Source organism: Natrix helvetica (assembly GCF_964273705.1).
Source record: "Natrix helvetica genome assembly, chromosome: Z".
In the NCBI taxonomy this organism is placed as follows: Eukaryota; Metazoa; Chordata; class Lepidosauria; order Squamata; family Natricidae; genus Natrix; species Natrix helvetica.
This window is the reverse complement of record NC_138554.1, coordinates 86,540,441-86,560,344: the sequence shown is the minus strand read 5'-3', so window position 1 is coordinate 86,560,344 and position 19,904 is coordinate 86,540,441. Positions and strand designations below refer to the sequence as shown.

The 19,904-nt window shown below is 42.7% G+C and overlaps 1 protein-coding gene across 2 annotated transcripts in view; it reads left to right on the top strand.

Moving 5' to 3' along the window:
• The window catches only part of NEK11 (NIMA related kinase 11), a 193,745-nt gene that overhangs the window by 109,050 nt on the left and 64,791 nt on the right, over positions 1 to 19,904 (top strand). For both annotated transcript variants that reach the window (XM_081971081.1, XM_081971082.1), the window contains exon 12: positions 186 to 324. In XM_081971081.1, coding sequence (XP_081827207.1) covers positions 186 to 324 — 139 coding nt within the window. The remainder of the gene's footprint in view (positions 1 to 185; positions 325 to 19,904) is intronic.

Here is a 19,904-nt window from a genome sequence, read left to right as displayed (position 1 = left end):
ACAACTAGCACATATGGGCGAGGGGAACCTTTACATTTACTTTTATGTGTTTTAAAAATTCATAAGAATATTTTTAAACTCATTCTTCATAGAAAATCCCATTGATTCTAGTCAGAATATATTCAGTAATTTATGGCTGAATTATGATCCTACTTTTGTCTTTTTTTTTAATTGCTTCAAATAAGGAATCTGATCAGCACAATTCAGAATACCTCATTAAATCCCAGTCTGTCACTGCATTGGAGTATTTTTCCATAGAATGCAGTAACCAAAGGGACAATGATACAATAGGCAGACTTCATGAATCTAATCCATCAGAGCATGGTAAGAATTATAAAAGTATATATGATCATTTTCCTGTTTCATTAAAATATTATGAGATGCAACTAACTAAGAAGTCAAATTTAAGTATTTAAGAAAAATGAAATAATTGTTCTAAAATGACTAGAGGCCACATGCATTTTCTATGAGAAATAATTAATTTTATGTGTTATATTGAGAATATCTTCATAGTACTGGAGTAATCAATCCATCAAAGATCAATAGGATACCCATAGATTTCTGGTTCATAACTGTCTAGAAGGGAACAGTCTATGAAAGTTAATTAGTGCATAGTGTATCTGTTGCTTCAATGCTGGAATTTCAACTTTTTTGGCATTTATTAAACAGAGGAAAGAATATTCTATAGGCTATGGAGGTCTAGGCCTGCACGTGCAGATAAAACAAAGGCTCCTTACACTCCAGTATCCGAGAAACCTCTAAGCTTTATTTCTGCTACAAGCTTGAACTGCAGCACATGATGAGAATTTAAACAAGATAACGCCAGCGCTGGGAGCTTCTGCCTTCTAGCACTTTTTATCTGCTTGCTTCCCCCCAGTAGCAACCATCCTGTGCAGCAAATTCCCTCCCCCTCACAGCGTATCAGAACATAACAAATTAAACAGCCCGGCCGCCTCTGCATCTCAGTGCTGGTGCTGTGATGTCATCAATCATTATTGCTGCTTGTAGACGGAATCAGAGGCCCCACACTGGAGTCAGGTTACCGCGTTCCACTGGCACCACCCCCTGCCAATCTCCCCTAGTAATGTCGAGTCTCAGACTCGGGCTCGACAGGCGGCTCCCCTCTACAAGGGGTCCACCTAGAAGATAGAAGACAAAAGGGTTATTACCATATACATTATTTGTCAACCCCCCACCCCATCAGGTTTATATGAGTATTTGTTATGGAATTTATGCACTAGTCGTGTGGCCCTGACATCAGGCGTTGCCATCCAAGATGCTTCCATCTCACTAGGTATTGGAGTTTGCCCCTATAGATGCGTGCATCCAATATGGTTTCTATTTCGTAGTGATCCGCATCCACAGCACCTGGGGAAACTGGGAGAGGCTGTTGTCAACTGGCTTTAGCAGACTACTATGAAAGACTGAATGGATCTTACTGAGCAATTATGGTAACCACAATTTGACCATCACTGAGTTGATTACTCGGACAATGAGAAAGGGATCAAGGTACTTGGCACCCAGCTTCTTACTTAGGATACATAAATTGGGATATTTTGTTGATAGGTACACCCGATCCCCCACCTGAAAGAGTGTATGATCAGCACTCTTCTTGTCAGTTTGTTTTTTGTATTTATCAGTGGCCTTCTATAAAGATGCTTTGACGTGAGGCCAAATTTCCTGGATCTTGTCAGCCCATTCTTTTGAGGTTCTTGAACGATGCCAGTTAGGTTCTAGTTCAGGGCTGGCAGGAAACTCCATGCCATATATCACTCAGAATGGTGTAAAACCTGTGCTACAGTGGACCGTAATATTGTAAGCAGCTTCCACAAATGGTAGAAGATCTGATCAATTCAACTGTTGGTAAGATATGTAACATTGGAGGTAACGTTCCCCCATTGCATTGGCTCTTTCAGCTGCATCATTGGTACTAGGGTGAAATGCTAAACTTAACCCTTGGGAAGAACCAATTAATCATATAAATTCCCTTCAAAACCAGGCAGTAAACTACACCCTCCTGTCCGAAATAATTTGAAGTGGCACTTTGTGCAAGCAATAAATATGTTGGAGAAACATAACATATATGTTTCACCAGTCTTCGTGCCGACGGTATACTTTTGCATGGGATGAAATGAGCATGTTTTGAAAACAAGTATATTACCGTCCATATCACAGTATGTCCATTAATACTGGGGAGCTCTACAACAAAATCCATAGCAATTTCTTCCCATGGAGATGGGTCAACTACTGGTTGTAATATCACTAATGGTTTTCCAGGCTTGGCTTTGGTGACAGCACAAACTGGGCAAGCTTTCACATAATCTTTGATTGTTGCTCTCATTTTAGGCCACCAGAATTGCCGTTGCACTAAATGTAATGCCTTAAGGAAACCAAAGTGGCCAGCTGGTTTGACGTGACAGCGGTGCAATATGTTAGGCTGCAAGGCTGTGGACACATATAATTTGTCCCCCTTACAGGCCATCCCATCCCGATGAGTTAAAATTGTTCTATTTTCAGCTAACTAGGGATCGGTTAGTAGTGCTTTCCATAATTCGTCAAGTAGTGAGATGATAGGGGAAATGTTGTCACTCTTTGCAATGGCTGATTAGGTGAGATAATGGCCTGCACAACCTCCTCTCATTTACTATTATATTGAAACATGCAAGACAACGCGTCGGCTAAAAAATTCTTTCCAGCTGGGACATACTTCAACTTGAACATTGGAAGTACTGCGCCCATCGAACCTGTTTGGGTGACAACCTTTATGGGATCTGCAGAGCTTCCACACCTCTGTGTGTTGTCAATTCACACCTAAAATTGTTGTTTAGCCCTTTCCAACAAACGCCTCTATGTCAGGAATGCCCAACGTATAGCATAAGCTTCCTTCTCCCAATCGCCCAGCCTTGTTCTGTCAAGGTGAGCTTCCGAAATACATAGGTGCAAGGCTGCAGTCTATCCTGCTTATCAGCTTGTAACAATATGGCTCCCACAACCACATCGCTGGCATCTGCTTGTACTACAAACACCTGTTCCGGATCAGGGTGTTTCAAGATAGGTTCATGAGCAAAAAGTGCCTTCAGTCCCTCAAATGCTTTTTGACATTCCAATGTCCACTTTAGAGCTTGTCCGGGCCATGACTTAAGTACAGAGGGTTTGGTACATAACAAGTCTGTCAAGGGTAACATCACTTGGACAAACTCGGGAATAAATTGCCGGTAAAATTTGCCAAACCCAAGGAAAATTTGCAATAGTTTCTGCATCATTGGTGTCAACCTAGAATCGCCTGAACCTTATGAGGGTCCATCTCCACGCCTTGTCTGGTGATATGATACCCTAAATAATCCAGACTTGTGCGGTGAAACTCGCACTTGGAGAGCTTCACAAACAGTTTGGCAGCTAATAACTTCTACAAAACCTGTCTGACCAAGTGGGTGTGCTCCATCATTTTGATGTAGATCAAAATGTCATCCAAGTATATAAGGACCTCCTGATATAAATGCTCATGCAGAACCTCATTAATCAGCTGCATGAACACAGAAGGGGCTCCTTGCAACCCGAACGGAATGACCTGGAACTGGTAGCTTCCCAGGAGACAATTGAAAGTTGTCTTCCATTCATCCCCTGGTCGGATGCGCACCCGATAGTAGGCTTCTCGTAGGTCAACCTTCGTGAAAAAATGACCCGTCACTAGTGTGGCAAGTAGATCTTTCATTAGCAGAAAGGGTATAGATCTGTGATGGCGAACTTATGGCACGTGGAAGTGGCACGAGGAGTGGCACACAAATCTCTCTCTGTGTGCACGCTTCTGCTTTCCGGCGTGCACATGTGTTCATGGGTGTCAGAGTGCCGGAAAATGGCCTGAAAACGGCCTGAAAAATGGCCTGAATCATGCGCTGACAAACTGGTCTTCGGTTATCTGGTGCTCTGGTACACACACATGCACATGCATTCACGTGTGTTCCACTTTGGGCACTCTGCCAAAAAGGTTCGCCATCACTGGTATAGATGTTCTCTACATACTATGTTTAGGCCACAGAAATCCACACATAAATGCAGACCCCCATCTTTTTTCCCACCGAAATAGAATGGGGTGCCACCATCCTTGACCTATTAGGCTGAATAAAGGCCCTGGCCAGGTTCTTGCCTATGTAATGTCTTAATTCCTCAAGCTCTTTTGGCGTCATGGAGTACATATGAGGTTTGGGCAGTTTAGCTCCAGGAATCAACTCAATAGCACAATCAGTTGTACTGTGCAGAGGTAGTACTTCACACTCCTCGCTAAACACATCTGCCAAGTCCTCATATATACTCGGGAAACCCAGACTTACATTCCCCTGGCCTGCCCGCAACTCAGCCGCCTCCTGCACCCCTTTCTCCTGCTCTTTAGCCAGTGGATGGGGGCCCAACCCCAGTCGTAGCTTCCGGAACCCCCCTTACCACCAAATGGTGGGTTCCTACTTATCCAACCATGCTAACCTTAAGATGATTGGTTCTATCGTTTTTTCTACTACTATAAACCTGGTTTACTCCCAATGTTCACTTATTTCCAGTCTAACTGCTTCTCTACAATGGGTAGCTGGTGCCTCTCCAAGCATAGACCCGTCCATCTCTTCGATTTTAATGGCCTGGTGCATTTTTATAGTTCGGACCTCCAATTCACCCACTATTGCATAGCATATCAAATATCGGGTAAATCTTGAATCTATCAGAGCATCTTGCTGGACCCTTTGGGAAGTGCAGATGTTCTGAACTGTCACAGGTATTACAAAAGGATAAATGGGAGAGCTCATCATTGGGTCCTCCTGTTCATCATCCTCTCTATCACACGTCGACACCACCAGCTGCCGTCCAGTTGCTGGCGAAGACCCCACTTCTTTGGCTGATGTTGGATGGTCATCTGATGAATGCACTTGTGTTGCACCTTGCGAGTGCTCAGATGTGGACCTGGGATGCTCCTTCCCTCCAAATGGTGATGGCTTGGATACCGGCATTCTGGGATTGGAGTTGGGCATTCTGCTGCTCGATTACCCATCTGGTTGTATCTAAAGAACGAAGCAGAGGCTCCTGGTCTGGTCAGTAACGGCTGGAATCGTAGAAGCAAGCCTAGCCACCCTGGGAGGTGCTGGTCTGTCCGCTGATTGTCTCAGCTGATCAAGCCCCCCATCCCCACATAATCTGAATTCCCTCATTCCTACATCCAAGTCAATAATGGCATGAAACCACTCATGTAAGCAAGGCGGCAATCCCCATTACAAACAAGCTTGTCTCAAATCCCGGTTTAGCCCCATCCAGAATTGGTGAACTAAGAGGCGTTCTGGCCATGACGTCAACCTTCAAGCTATTTTCCAAAAATCTTGCACATGCTCCTTGGCCAACCGATTTTGTTGCTGAAGCGATAGAAGTTTCCCCTCTATCAGCTGTGTTCGGGATCCATCTTCAAATCTTGCCCAAAGTGCTTCCAGAAACTGATCCATGTTAAAAAGCTCTCTAGCATGGTCGCTGTGGAGATCAGCCACCTAATCAGCCGCCTCCCCAGTAAGCACTGCTGTGACTGCCACAACCATTGCCCATTGGGAAGGGTAGCACCAGCCATAAAGGTCCATATGGCTAGTTATCTGGCTAATGAACAAAGCCACATGGTCGGGACTACCATCAAATGTAGCCTGTATAGGTGGAAGACCCCATACCCCTTTTATGGGCTACATCCTGGGGACCCATAGGGGCCCAGGATCAGGTGCCTGTGAGGCCATACCTGTATTTCTCTCATTTTCATGTGCAGGGTCTGGTTGTCTTTCTCCATGTGGACTCCTGTCCTGAGCTGTAGGGGCCCTATGTATGGAATGATCCTGCCCATGAATAACGTCCACCAGCGAAGAACCTAGCTCCCAGGACCCTTGCTTCTCTGAAGACTTAACCCAGCTGGTCCCTTGGTCTAAACACAACTTGGGGCTGGCAAGATGAAAGTGAGTATCCAACCCTTCTCCTGCCAGGTGGACGATAGGTTCAACTCCATAGCTCATGGTTGCCAGGAGGGGGCATTTCAGAAACTTGCTTCCTCAAAACGTTCTCGCAATATCTCCTTTGTGTTGCTTCCAGGGCCAGTAAAGTAACTCCACTCCCCCTCCTCATCCTCAGTCCACCATCTCTCCCTCCAGCCTTGTAACAATGGACCTCCCGATCTAGGAGGCATGAGTATCCTGGAGGTGACAGACCCTCTCAAAGCCAAGCTATGCCACCATTCCCCAGATGATGATCGACTCGGTCCGGAGCCCTTTGGCCCCTTGCCTTCCACACTCCTTTCCTCCATCTGCAGCTCCTGTTCTTTGGGCCTCACAACTGGTTGCACACCCTCTTCCTGAGCCTCCACCACCATCTCCACCCCTTTGGGAGACGTACCTTTTGCCATTCTGAAATGTTCCGCTCACTGACCAAGTCAAGCGGCAGATTAGATACAAGGCAGCACTGGCATTCTCTCAGCCGGTCTAGGCCAGCATGTGCAGATAGAACAAAGGCTCCTTACACGCTCCTTACACGCTGAGAAACCTGTGAGCTTTATTTCTGCTACAATGTAAACAAGATAAAGCCAGCAGTGGGAGCTTCTGTCTTCCAGCACTTTTTATCTGCTTGCTTCCTCCCCAGTAGCAGCAAATTCTCTTCCCCTCGCAGCTTATCAGAACATAACAAATTTAAACAGCCTGCCCGGCTCTGCATCTCGGTGCTGGAGCTGTGATGTCATCAATCATCGTCGCTGCTTGTAGATGGGATCAGAGCCCCTACCTTGGGTCAGGTTACCGTGTTCCGCCAGCGCCACCTATTGCCAATCCTCCCTAGTAATGTTGAGCCTTGGACTGGGGCTGGACAGAAACTTTGTTAAAAACTAGGGAAGCCTTAAGACATTTTGCTAGGGATACATTTAACTGAAACTTTGTTTTGTTTTAAAACTTTCCATCTAATATGACAGAAGTGAACAATTTTTTGCTTGTTGGGGCTACATTTAACTTTTGGGATCTTCTGAGGATTGCAAAAAGTTGGGCAATTATGCAAAGTGGAAAGGGCTGCATCACGAACATAAAAAGGGTTGACATTATCAGAATTTTCTGGCAAAGGACTTTGGAGTCTACTTTGTTTTTGAATTGATTTAGGACATAAAACATACACTTCTTTATCAAAATATATGGGAGAAAAATACTTAGGCATAATTAGAAAAGGCTCTAGAAACCACCAAGAACTGCAACAACTTGTGAAAGCGGTGTAACCCACCTCTGTCCTAGTCTATTCTTACAGTATTGCATTATAATGATCTCTTTATGAAATATAGATGTGTTTAGTGCTATGTATTTAGTGCGTGTGAAAGGTATGTACAGATGATCACTACGTTTAGCTTTCAAACACTGCAAGGAAAATCTATAGCTATTATTTAATTGAGGAATTTATTGTGTGCTTTATGTTAATCTAAATTGATTAACTGTGATTTTAATATTATAGTGGATGTATTTAATAGTTTTATGATGCTTTTATAGAATGTGGACGATTGCAAATGAAGTATTACCTAATTCATCTGAGAAGTATTAGCATTCCTTGCTTGATAATACCTGTGTGTCTTAAAATACTAGTGTGTGCCTTAAAATACATAGTTTGATAGCTATGTTTTTAAAAATCAATAACACCATGAAAATTGTCCCAGTAGGAAACACTTAGACTGAATTTCCATAGTTGCAAATACCATCTGAAATAGTATAACAGAATTTCTACTGCTATTTTAATAAGAAAAAAATGTTCTCCATAGTGGTGAAGGTAGCATCCAGGCTGGGTTGACCTTCATCCACTCATTGCAAGGACTGAGCCTGACAGTTGTTGAAACCATGCCCCTGTCACTAGGCAAAGCCCGGTTCCAACTCAGTTCCTCAATGAGGACGGATGCATCATCGCTTTGTTCTTGACCAAAAAGAAAAATTGAGATATTGGCTTTGTGAGTACATTGCATGAAGGGATAACATCGTGCTGGGAGCGACCCTGGATGGCTTAAGCCCCTTTTAAGAGCAGGAGCCTTGTGGGTCTGTGCCTGTAAGTCCCTTTGGGGCATAAAGGCTTCGGAAGGCGGCGGCTGTTTAAAATTGTCTTTTGCTGACTTGAAACATAAATGTGGCTTGAATAGCTCTGGAGGCTGCGAAGTTTGCCATTTTGAAAATCTGCTGTTGCCGTGTTTCTCTGGCTTCGCTGTCTGATTCTTCTGATTGCGTCCGGATCCTTTGCCTGCCCTGCGCACTTTAATCAGCAGCCAGTCTCGGGGAAATGCTCCGCTGCTCCTGCTTGCAGTTGAGTCGATCTACTGCTGAGAGCCTTTAGGCTACCGCGGAACGGCACGAGCCTTCAAGGTACACATTTCACTGTGTGGAGCAGCGCATCCTTTAGCGAGTCGCTTTGTCTGTCAGTGGTCCCGAACGGTTGAAAAAAGGTACGAAGCTCCATTTTCGTATTTCCGCGCTTTTTCCTTCCAATTCAAAATGGCGGCCTGTTGAACCATCGGACACTAATAATACCACCCCTGGTCAAAGTGAGAGCCCTCAAATGTTGGAAGGGCAGGAAGGCTCCCAATCACTCCCCAGACCTTCAACTTCTAATTCTTCTGACACTGCAAAGGGGCATAAGAAGACTATAAAACCTTCAGCCAGAGCTAGCAAGTCTAAAAAGTCTGGTAAACCGGCTTCTCGTTATGAGAAACGGAAGGAGAAAGACTTGGAACATATTCACAAAAAGGCTGCATCTAAGGCGGCTCCTTTCTTGCATTATACTGATACCCCACAGTTTGCTCAAATGCAGCTGGTGTTAAGTAATTAAGCTCCCCATTAGAAGAGCGAGTATGCAGAGAAGCGTAATGAGAGTGATATGGAATAACATGCACAAACCAGCATACAGAGACACTGAATAGTATAAAAATATAGTAGTTTACTATGTAGAAATATAGAGGTATTTAGAGTCTGGTTAACAGTCCAAGTCATACACGGTTCAGTAATTCAGTTATCAAATAGTCTAGCACACAAAATATAGCTAAACAGTAGCAAACCACAATACCTCAGTATACACCAACCAGCTTCTAACAAAACAGAGAGAGAGACCTAACAACCATTCTGGCTCCCTCTTATAGCTGCTTGAGGTAACAAGCCAATTACATCTCTCTAACATTTAAAGTAACAGTAAAGTAATCATAGCTTATATACATTGCCAAGCCAAGCTTAGGGTTACATCCCTAACATTCTCCCCTCTTGGATTGTCAATGTATTTACAGACAATTTCACATTCTTAATCCATAAACATCACAGTAATGATTTATGTTTTTCTTTAACACACAATACAGTACATAATGTAGGTTCAAGATACAATTCATAATGCATCTCTTATCACACATAGAACCTTTTATATCAACACCATCTAACTCATTGGGGTTTACATAATTTGCATCCATAATGGTTTACATACAGCATTTGCACTGTGATGGATCTTAATTGTCCCACATTCCCAGAACCTATAAGATCTATGATTTGAGTCATAACCTACAAATATTAACTGCCTTGCATGAATTTGTCCCTTTAACCTAATCTGTGCTGGGATATGCATCCATGAAGGAACTCCAAACGTGTGCAAGTAGTTCAAATCAGGTTTCCTACCATGCCAACGAGTAAATGGTACCTCTCAAGTAGCATTTACAACGTTGTTCAGTAAATGATTAGCACACATCATGCCTTCACTCCATAATGTTTCAGGCAATCCTGAATCGGCTAACATGGTTCTAGTCATGGCTTGTAACGTTTGCCCTCTTCGTTCTACAAACGAATTATGTTGAGGTCTATAAGGAGCAGAATGTTTATGCTCAATACCAGCTGTTTGTAACATAGTTTGGAACTTATAATTTGTAAATTCCGTCCCATTATCAGTAACTACAGTAATAACCTTGGCTTTTATCTTTCTTTCCGCAAATCTCAGCCAATTAAAAAAATGTTGAAATGTTTCTGTCTTTCATTAAGTAGCAGAAACCGTATCTTGAGTAATGATCCATGATGCTCAAAACATAACAGGCACCTCCCAAACTGTGGTTTTATAGGTCCAATTAGATCAGCAAAAACAACTTCTAAAAGTTCCTTCGTTTTAAACCCATTATATCTGTTTGCTGGAGTAACCTTGCTCTTTTCCTTACTACATCCATTACAATTTAAATACTTACAGCAAGGTTTTAATTTCACTCCCTCTGACAACTTTACAGTTTGTTGCAGCGTCTTGAAATTAATGTTCCCCATATGCCTATGTAACAGATGTATGCATTCATCATGTTGTTTAGCATTTGTATACACAGAGTTAACTACACTTTCATCAGACATTACATACAAATCGTTCTTTAAATTAGCAGTAACCTTTTTACCTGCTTTCTCTATGAGCCATTTATCTCCCCTAAAGGTTACTACATAGCCAATCTTAACTAGAGCTCTTACTGATAACAAATTAAATTTCAGTTTAGGTATATACAACATGAATAAATGCTCATTTACAAATGAACATCTTGCCATACCTTCACTAGATGCTTTCACCCTCCATCCATTTGCCAAAGATACATGTTGCTTGCTGGCAGACATTTTAATAAAACAATTCTTATTTCTAGTAATGCACTGTGATGCTCCACTATCAACAACCCATGAATCATGGCTTATTGGTGCATTTCTGGAGATAGTCAAAGTAGACATACCTAAGTTGACATTATCATGTTTCTTAGCCTATCTAGTATTCTGTTGTCCAGCATCTTCACAGAATCTAGCCACATGCCCTTCTGCCCCACAAGAAAAACACTCTATAACAGTATAGGCAGTTGAAGGCGACCCCCCATGTCGTGGTGCTCTCTCTCCAAGTCACCCTCCCTCCAACCCTCTTTTGGACTCCTCCACCAGGCGCGCAGCCAATGTCAGTTCATCTTGGGCTAGGACCTTGAGGGACAATACAAAATCATCACAACTCTCATCCAGTGATGACAGAATTATGTAAATTTGATGTAACTCTGAGAAAATAAGTTCTTTTTCATGTATCTCTTGGAAAACTCCTTTTATAAAGTTTAAATGAGCTAACATATCTCCTCCCTTCAGAAGACGTGCCCTAAACAATTTGCGGGTAAGATGTATATGACACCTACAGTGTCACGTACATACATTTTCTTCAAAGTCTCCCAACATCTTGCTGCAGAATTCTCCCCACGAATATGAACTAACTGTTGGTCAGTCAATGTTAGACCAATTATACACAATGATTATTCGTTGCATCATTGAAACACTGCTATCTTCTTGGCATCATCCTCGTCATCTGGATCCCAAGAAGTCTGTGGATTCTGCACAGCATCCCACAATCCCTCAGTACACAGGAGTAAGCTACATTTCATTGACCAGGAAACATAGTTTGTTCCATCCAACCGGGTTATCAGTGATAAATTTGCTTATAGTTTATTTATTTATTTATTTATTTGACTTCTTAATCGCCCCGTCTCCCCCAAGGGCGACGTATACTAGCAATGGTCACAACAATACAATATGGAGGAGGTGGAACAATAAATAAATAAATTACAATACTTTAAAACAATTAAAACCCCAATGATAGTTAACGTTTAAAAATTAAAATTAACAATTAAAAATGCCCAAGAGGTGGAGAGTGCGTGTGCCATCTTTTCCATAATAGTAAACACTTACAAACTAAACAGCTATCTGTATACGATAATGCGTATCAACACCAACTCTCTTTTTAGCTACGTCTGGTACATTCTGGGCCCATAACCAGTGTTAAGTAATTAAGCTTCCCGTTAGAAGAGCGAGTATGCAGAGAAGCGTAATGAGAGTGATATGGAATAACATGCACAAACCACCATACAGAGACACTGAATAGTATAAAAATATAGTAGTTTACTATGTAGAAATATAGAGGTATTCAGAGTCTGGTTAACAGTCCAAGTCGTACACAGTTCAGTAATTCAGTTATCAAATAGTCAGTCTAGCACACAAAATATAGCTAAACAGTAGCAAATCACAATACCTCAGTATACACCTACCAGCTTGTAACAAAACAGAGAGAGAGATCTAACAACCATTCTGGCTCCCTCTTATAGCTGCTTGAGGTAACAAGCCAATTACATCTCTCTAACATTTAAAGTAACAGTAAAGTAATCATAGCTTATATACATTGCCAAGCCAAGCCTAGGGTTACATCCCTAACAGCTGGCTTTGCAGCTCTCTCCTGGGGACAGGCAGGGCAGGGAAGCTTCCCTTAACCATCTTTTTCCCATCGATGTCTCTGGCATTTGGGGGCCAGCGCAGGAGATCAATTCCTCTGCACCTCCTGCAACTCACATCGCGCCTCCCAATTTGCAAAGGATGGACACTACGCCATCTACTTTAACTGGACTATCTGCCTTATCAGGCATTAATCAACCAAACCCACTATGCATGGTAAATTTCCAGGACATCATTGCAACTGCAATTTCCCAGGGCATTGCATCTGGATTGCAGCAGAGGGATACTCAATCCCAAAAGCAAGCAACAGAAGCACCAGTTTCTGGCCGACCTATGGTGCCCCCAGCCCCTTTGCCTACAGTGGGTACCTCAGCACCGAATGAGGAGGCATCAGCTGACTCTTCTGATTCTGAGGAGGGAGAAATCAAAGAAGCTGAAATGTCAGAAGATGAAGGCAGGGAGCCTGACCAGAAGTGTTTTTCTGGCCTTTTTCCTCCAACCCTGTTCCCATCACTGCTATATAAGCCCAAGATGGCCTCCTTCAACTGAATGCATCTACGAGTCCACCTGGCGGTCCTGTTTTTGGTGTGCTGGTACGACTTTGTATTCCGTTAGGGCTACTATCCCTAATGTCTTGGAGTTCCTCCAGGATAGTTTGGATAAGGGTTTGGCCACAAACACTATCCGACATCAACTGGCAGCTATTTCCTCCGTGTTGACTTGTGGGGGTACCTCTTCACTGTCCCAGCAGCCCCAGGGTGCGTCATTTCCTTAAGGGAGCATCCAACCATAAGCCACCGGCTGTGCACAGATATCCCTCATGGGATTTACCCAGAGTTCTTGACGCTCTTACAACAGCCCCAACTTTGAAAGTATCCTTTCTGGTGGCCATCACCTCCGCCGGAAGGATCTCAGAACTGCAAGCACTTTCGGTAAGAGAAGATCTGTATATGTTCCATCAGGACCTTGTAGTCCTATGGCTGGACCCCTCCTTCATCCCCAAGGTGCTCCTGCTTTCCACCGCGCTCAGGAATTTGTGTTACCCAATTTCTGCCCATAGCCTTCTCACTCTTTGGAACACAAGTGGCACACCTTGGTCGTGAGGAGGGCTTGCAAGATTTATTTGAAAAGGACCCAGCCTTTTCATACATCAGAGTCTCTTTTTGTATTCTTCCAGCCAACATCCATGGGTAGGAAGGTTTTGTCCGCCACCATAGGCAGATGGTCGCAGGCCTGTATAGCTGCAGCTTATCACTCCCACTCTGTTCCAGTTCCAGGTAGATTGACCGCGCACTCTACAAGGAGCGCTGCTACCTCGGCGGCCTGGGTGGTCCAAGCTTCCTTGGCAGAGATTTGTAGGGTGGCGACTTGGGCTACCCCATCTCCTTTCATCAAGAATTATAAGCTGGACGTCTTCGCATCTGCAGATGCAGCTTTTGGCCGAAGAGTGCTACAGTCGGTCCATAAGACAACCACTCTGCAGAGCCAGTTATAAGCCCTCCCGGGGGGACGAATGTTACTTTGGTATGTCCCAGCCTGGATGCTACCTCCACCACTAAGGAGAAAGGGCATTGGTCCTTAACTGAGATGCCTCTTCTCATAGGGTGGAGGTAGCATCCAGCCCCTCCCATGACAGGACTGGTTCCTTGGTTCAAGACTTCTTGTTGGGCTTGTTCTCATTGTGGTTTTAGTACATAAGGTTTTTGTGACTGACTTTTGCTGTAGACATCTCTACAGGACTTCTCTACACCGGACACTTGATAACTTGGATTTCTGGAAGTGATGATGCATCGAGTCTGACATCCTTTGTCGGAACTGGGCTTTGCCTAGCGACAGGGGCATGGTTTCAACAACTGTCAGGCTCAATCCTCGCAATGAGTGGATGAAGGTCAACCCAGCCTGGATGCTACCTCCACCCTATGAGAAGAGGCGTCTCAAGTAAGAACCAACACCCTTTTTGTTATGTAAGATTTCCCAGGGGAAAATTGCTGTTCAGTAGAATCACATGTATTCTTTTTGATATATAGCATTTTATCCAGAAGTACATAGATTAGGGACTTTGGTTATTTTATGGATTCCTGCCAGTCTATGCTATAGACAAAGATTAATATGCTGGCAATAAATTCGGCTTTTCTGTTATTTTTATTTTAGGGTTCTATGAAGAAGTGTGTGCTTTGTATATCTCATAAATTTTTGAACAATCAATCCATGATTCTAATTTGAGGTACAAATGACCAAACTCAAGCTATGATACTTTGGAAACATCATCTGAAGATCTAGCCCTCTTGTTAATGTAATGCTGAGAAAAATGGAAGAAAAAAGAAAGAAAGGATTACAGATTACAGATCAACAGAATTGGAAGGGACCTATAGGTCATCTAGTCCAACCCCCCTCCCCCACCTAAGCAGATCCTATACCATTTCTGAAAGATGGCAGTCCAGTATCTTCTTTTAAGCTTCCAGTGATGAAATTCCCAAAACTTCTGAAGTCAAGCTGTTCAATTGGTTGATTGCTCTCACTGTCAGAAAATATCTTCTTGTTTCCAGGTTGAATCTCTCCTTGTTCAGTTTCCATCCATTATTCCTTGTCTGGCCTTCAGGTGCTTTGGAAAATAGCTTGACCTCCTCTCTGTGGCAGCCCCTCAGACATTGGAACACTGCTATCTTGTCTCCCCTGGTCCTTCTCTTCACTAGACTAGCTATGCCCAGTTGCTTCAACTGTTCATCATATGTTTAGCCTCCAGTCCCCTAATCATCTTGGTTTAAACTCTTTAAACTCTGTTCTTTAAACTCTTTCTAGAGTCTCAACATCTTTTTTATAGTGTGGTACCAAAACTAGATGCAGTGTTCTAGGTGTGGTCTTACTAAGGCTTTATAGAGTAGTATTAGTACCACACTTTATCTTGATTGTATCCCTCTGTTAATTAAGAATTAAATCCAGTACGGCAGTGGTGGGTTTCAAAACTTTTTGCTACCTATTCTGTAGGTGTGGCCTGTTTTGTGGGAGTGGCTTGGCAGTCATGTGACTGGGTGGGAGTGGCTTGGCAGTCATGTAATCAGGTGTGAGTGGCTTGGCAGTCATGTGACCGGGTGGAGGTGGCTAAGTCGATGTCACTGAATTCTTTGCCCCAATGAATGACCTACAAAAAGAAGATATTAAAAAAAGGAAATTTATTATTTTGTGCACTTATTACTTAAATAAGAATAAAATAAGTACACAAAACAATAAAAGAGCTACTTACAGAAGGAAGATGACTGTCCTTGCCTTTCTCCAATATCACTGACCACCTTTCTCCAATAACCTGCAGAAACAAGAGACACAGAAATGAATTCTTCAGTTGCATGCACTGCATTAGGATGAAAAAAGCACACAAAACAATAAAATAGCTACTTACAAAGAAAAGATGACTGTCCTTGCCGGTCTTCAACACCACCACCTCACCACCTTTCTCCAATGAATGGCCTGAACAAAGAAGAGACACAGAAATGAACTCTTCAATTGCATGCGCTGCATTAGGATGAAACCAGCACACAAAACAATACAACAGCTACTTACAGAAGAAAGATGACTGTCCTTGCTGGCCTTGAACATCACTGACCCACTTCCTCCAATGAATGGCCTGCACAAAGAAGAGACACAGAAATGAACTCTTCAATTGCATGCACTGCATTAGGATGAAACAAACACACAAAACAATAGAGAAGGAAGATGACTGTCCTTTTGTGTGTCTTCAACATCACGACTGACCACCTTGCTCCAATGAATGGCCTGCACAAAGAAGAGATACAGAAAGGAAGACTTTAATTGCATGCACTGCATTAGGATGAAACAAGCATACAAAACAATAAAACAGCTACTTACAGAAGGAAGATGACTGTCCTTGCCGGTCTTCAACATCACTGACCACCTTGCTCCAATGAATGGCCTGCACAAAGAAGAGAAAGAAAGGAAGACTTTAATTGGATTCACTACATTAAGGATGAAACCAGTAGATAAAACATTCCCTAAAACAATTTTAAAAACCATTTTCTATAAATAATAAATAAAAACATTTCCTAAAAACAATTAAAAAACATTTTCTATAAACAATAAATAAAATATCCTTTTAAAAAACACTAAAAGCACAAAGAAAAAAACCTGTCATTTACCAGCAGGCAGAATCAGCTGCTCTTCGAAGTGGTGGATGCAGGCAGGTGACTAGGCAGCAGGTAAGCTGGACTGGAGGGACACAGGGACAACCCAGTTAGCTAGGCCCATGTGGCATGGAGCCGAGATGGCTTAGCTAGCCAGGTGAGGCTGGGGACTGGGTGGGGGGTGGCAAGAAAGGTCTCAGTTGAGCACCTTGCGTCTCTGGGCTCTACGCAAGCCCAGGGATCGGCTGCAACGAAGGCCCCAGCTGATCCCCAGCCTCGCCTAGAGCGCACAGCCGTAGGGTGCTCCAGCTATCTTCCTGCCGCCCCTCGAAGTCACTCACTGAGTACCATGCGGTCCTGTGCTCTAGGCAAGCCCGGGAATCAGCTGCAATGAAAGCCGCAGCCGATCCCTGGCCTCAGAGGGCAGAGCCACAGTGCTCCAGCTAGCTTCCCACCGCCCTCCCATGCACCCTGCAAAGTTGCTGGCGGAGTGCCATGCAGCTTTGTGCTCTAGTGAGGCCAGGGATCAGCTGCAATGAAGGCCGCAGATGGTCCCCAGGCTCACCTAGAGCACAGAGCCACAATGCTCCAGCTAGCTTCCCGCTGCCCCCTCCCAACGCACCCTGCAAAGTCAACAGCTGAGCGCCATGCGGCTTTGCGCTCTACGCGAACTCAGGGATTGGCTGCAAGGAAGGTGGAAGCGACTCCCCGGCCTCGCGTACATTGGGAAGCCAGACAGCGCTCGCAGTAGCTTCCCCCCCCCCTGTGAAGTTGCAGCCATAGGCTTACTTACCTGAGGAGGCAGCAGTAACACAACAGGGCAGGCATGCGAGGAGCAAGTCAGCGAGGATCAGATCAACTAGTGAGTGATGACGTGAGAGCCAAACCAGAAAAAGAGGTAAGTGGGCCGTCCACGCGTGGGGCAAGCATGGTGCGGATGGGAGGGGGGAGTGAGTGAGCGAGCAATGACTGGATGGGTGGGGTGGTCAAGTGAGCAGCAACCGGGTAGGCGGGGGGAGCGAGCAAACGGTGACCCAGCAGGCTGGGGGACAATAAAGTTGTCAGCCTTGGTCAGGAATCTATTCAATTTTTCACTTGGTGAGGAATTAGACTTCCAATTGATGTCAGGGTAATTGAAGTCCCCCATTACTATTGTAGTGTGTTTCCTACATATATTTGTTAGCTGGTTGGCAAAAAGTACATCTATTTGGGAGGGTGGGATTGATGTCGCTACGACACGACATGCAATCTTGGAGCTCCAGGATTGCTGTTGATATCTCTGCTGCTGGACAGTTCTTTTGGACCTAAACCATCCCATAGAGACAGTGATAGAGAAGGTCACGTCCTGCTGATCTCAGGGACATCGCAAAGTCCTTGATTGATCCAGGAGAAGCTCTTTTTTTCTGGCGAAAGAGAAGCAGCCATTGAAGCTGCAGAAGGTTGGGAAAGCCTCTGAATGGAAGAAAAGCAAGAGAGAGAGTGTGTTGAAATGTGAGATAAATTTTTACTATTAGAGAAGAGAACACCCAAAAAGACTTAGAGTAAAATTAAAATTGAAGACAGAAGAGAGCAAGCAGCGAATTAAGCCTGTATTAAACTCAGTGTGTTATCTTTTTTTAATTTTGCCTTTTTCATGGATGGAATTTTTACAAATGCCTCTTACTTTTTAAATTGGACTGGTTTCTTTTTTCCCTCTTCTTCTATTTTTCCTTTTTTCATATTTGTGGATTATTACTTTCCTCCTTTTCGTTCTACAACACTTGGTTGGATTATTTGCTTTTAAGCATTTTGAGCATTTTTTTTCCTTTCTTAACTTCGGAATTTAAAGAGAGGGGTAGAGGAAAAGGAAAAAGAAGCAACACTGCCATTTAGAGGCTGGAGGCTTGGAAACATCATTTTCTTTATTTCCTTTGAATATTTGATTCATATCTAATACTTCAAGGCTCTTCATTTTGTTTATTGAAAGAGATAGTGGGAAGAGTACGGATTGTTTATGCAGGTGCTCTTCTGGAGTACTATCAATAGCTGGACTGGAATGAAGAAAAAACCTTGACTTGAAACTTAACTTGTTGACTTGTTTAAAACTTAACAAAAAAGCTTTAGATGTTTTAGTGGCAGTGTTTACAACCTGGAAGAATGGCGCAACATGAAGAAGAAAAAGAACATTGCAAATGATTATGTTTTAAATTCAAAAAGTACAAATAAATACAAAAACATTGAAAAGAGGATGGAGAACATAGAACAAAAAAACAAAAAATAGAGGGAAGAGTTGAGAATATTTATAAAACGATGATGAAATTTGAAGATAGAGTTCATAAGATTGAAGAAAAATATGAAGAAAATGATAAGAAAATTGTTGATATTGACAACAAGTTGAACGTGGTTGGAAACAACAGGAGTGGAATATTGAAAGGAGAGATTAACGAACTGGAATTCTATCTCAAACCCCAAAACATGGAAGAAGAAAAGGGAGAAAATTTGGCAGAAAAAATGAGATAAATTCTGGCAGAAGCACCGGTGATAACCAAAGGCAAGCAGCTGGAAGGAACAGATGGAGGGTTTCAAGTCTTTACAAGATATACAAGGAACAGCAAGGTGCCAAGAGAAGTCCACATAAGAATTACCAAGAAAACAATTAGAATACAAATACCACAAATGGGTGGTTGAAGAAATGAAATGTCATAATAAAAAATAAGTTAAACTTAGTTAAATTTAGAGTATTATGTATAAAATAATGTAATAATAGTTATAGCTAAATAAATGATTAATAATGATAATAATGCACACACACACACACATACATATACATATACATATTAGATTGATAATATGAAATTTTGTATAAATTGTAAGGGAGGACAATGGAGAGGATGCTTAAAAGCTTAGTTATAAAAGATAAATAATTTTATATAGAATAAAATATAAAGATGCAATACTATTGGATGAATTCAGGATGATGTAAATGCCATAATATAAATTTATCTTAAATTTAGAATACTTTACTGTTTTCTGTAATTCCAACTATAACATTTCTATTTTCATATATTAATAGTTCAAATTCATCCTGTTTGTTCCCCAAATTTTGTGCATTTATATATAGGAACTGGATGTCTTTATGACTGACTCTGGGTATGCTTGATATGTTTTCTATTGGTGTTTAAGTTTGTCTTCCTTTCATCCCTCCTTACCTCATTATTTGATTTGTTTTCTAGTGGTTTTTGCTTGGAATTAGTTCCTGGAGATTGGTCATCCTCCTCCCCCTCAATTTTAGTTTAAACCTTCCTGGTATGTTGAGACAGCTGTTTTCTGAAAACATTCTTCTTAGTCTTTGTGAGGTGTAGCCCATTCCTTGGCAAAAGCCCATCATGGAGGTAGTGCAGACCATTGTCCAGGGAACCAAAGTTCTTTTGGTGACACCAACCCTTTAGCCAATGGTTCACTTCTAGAATCCTATGTTCACTTACTGGATGTTGACTTTCCATTGGCAGTACAGATGAAAAAATTACTCATGCAC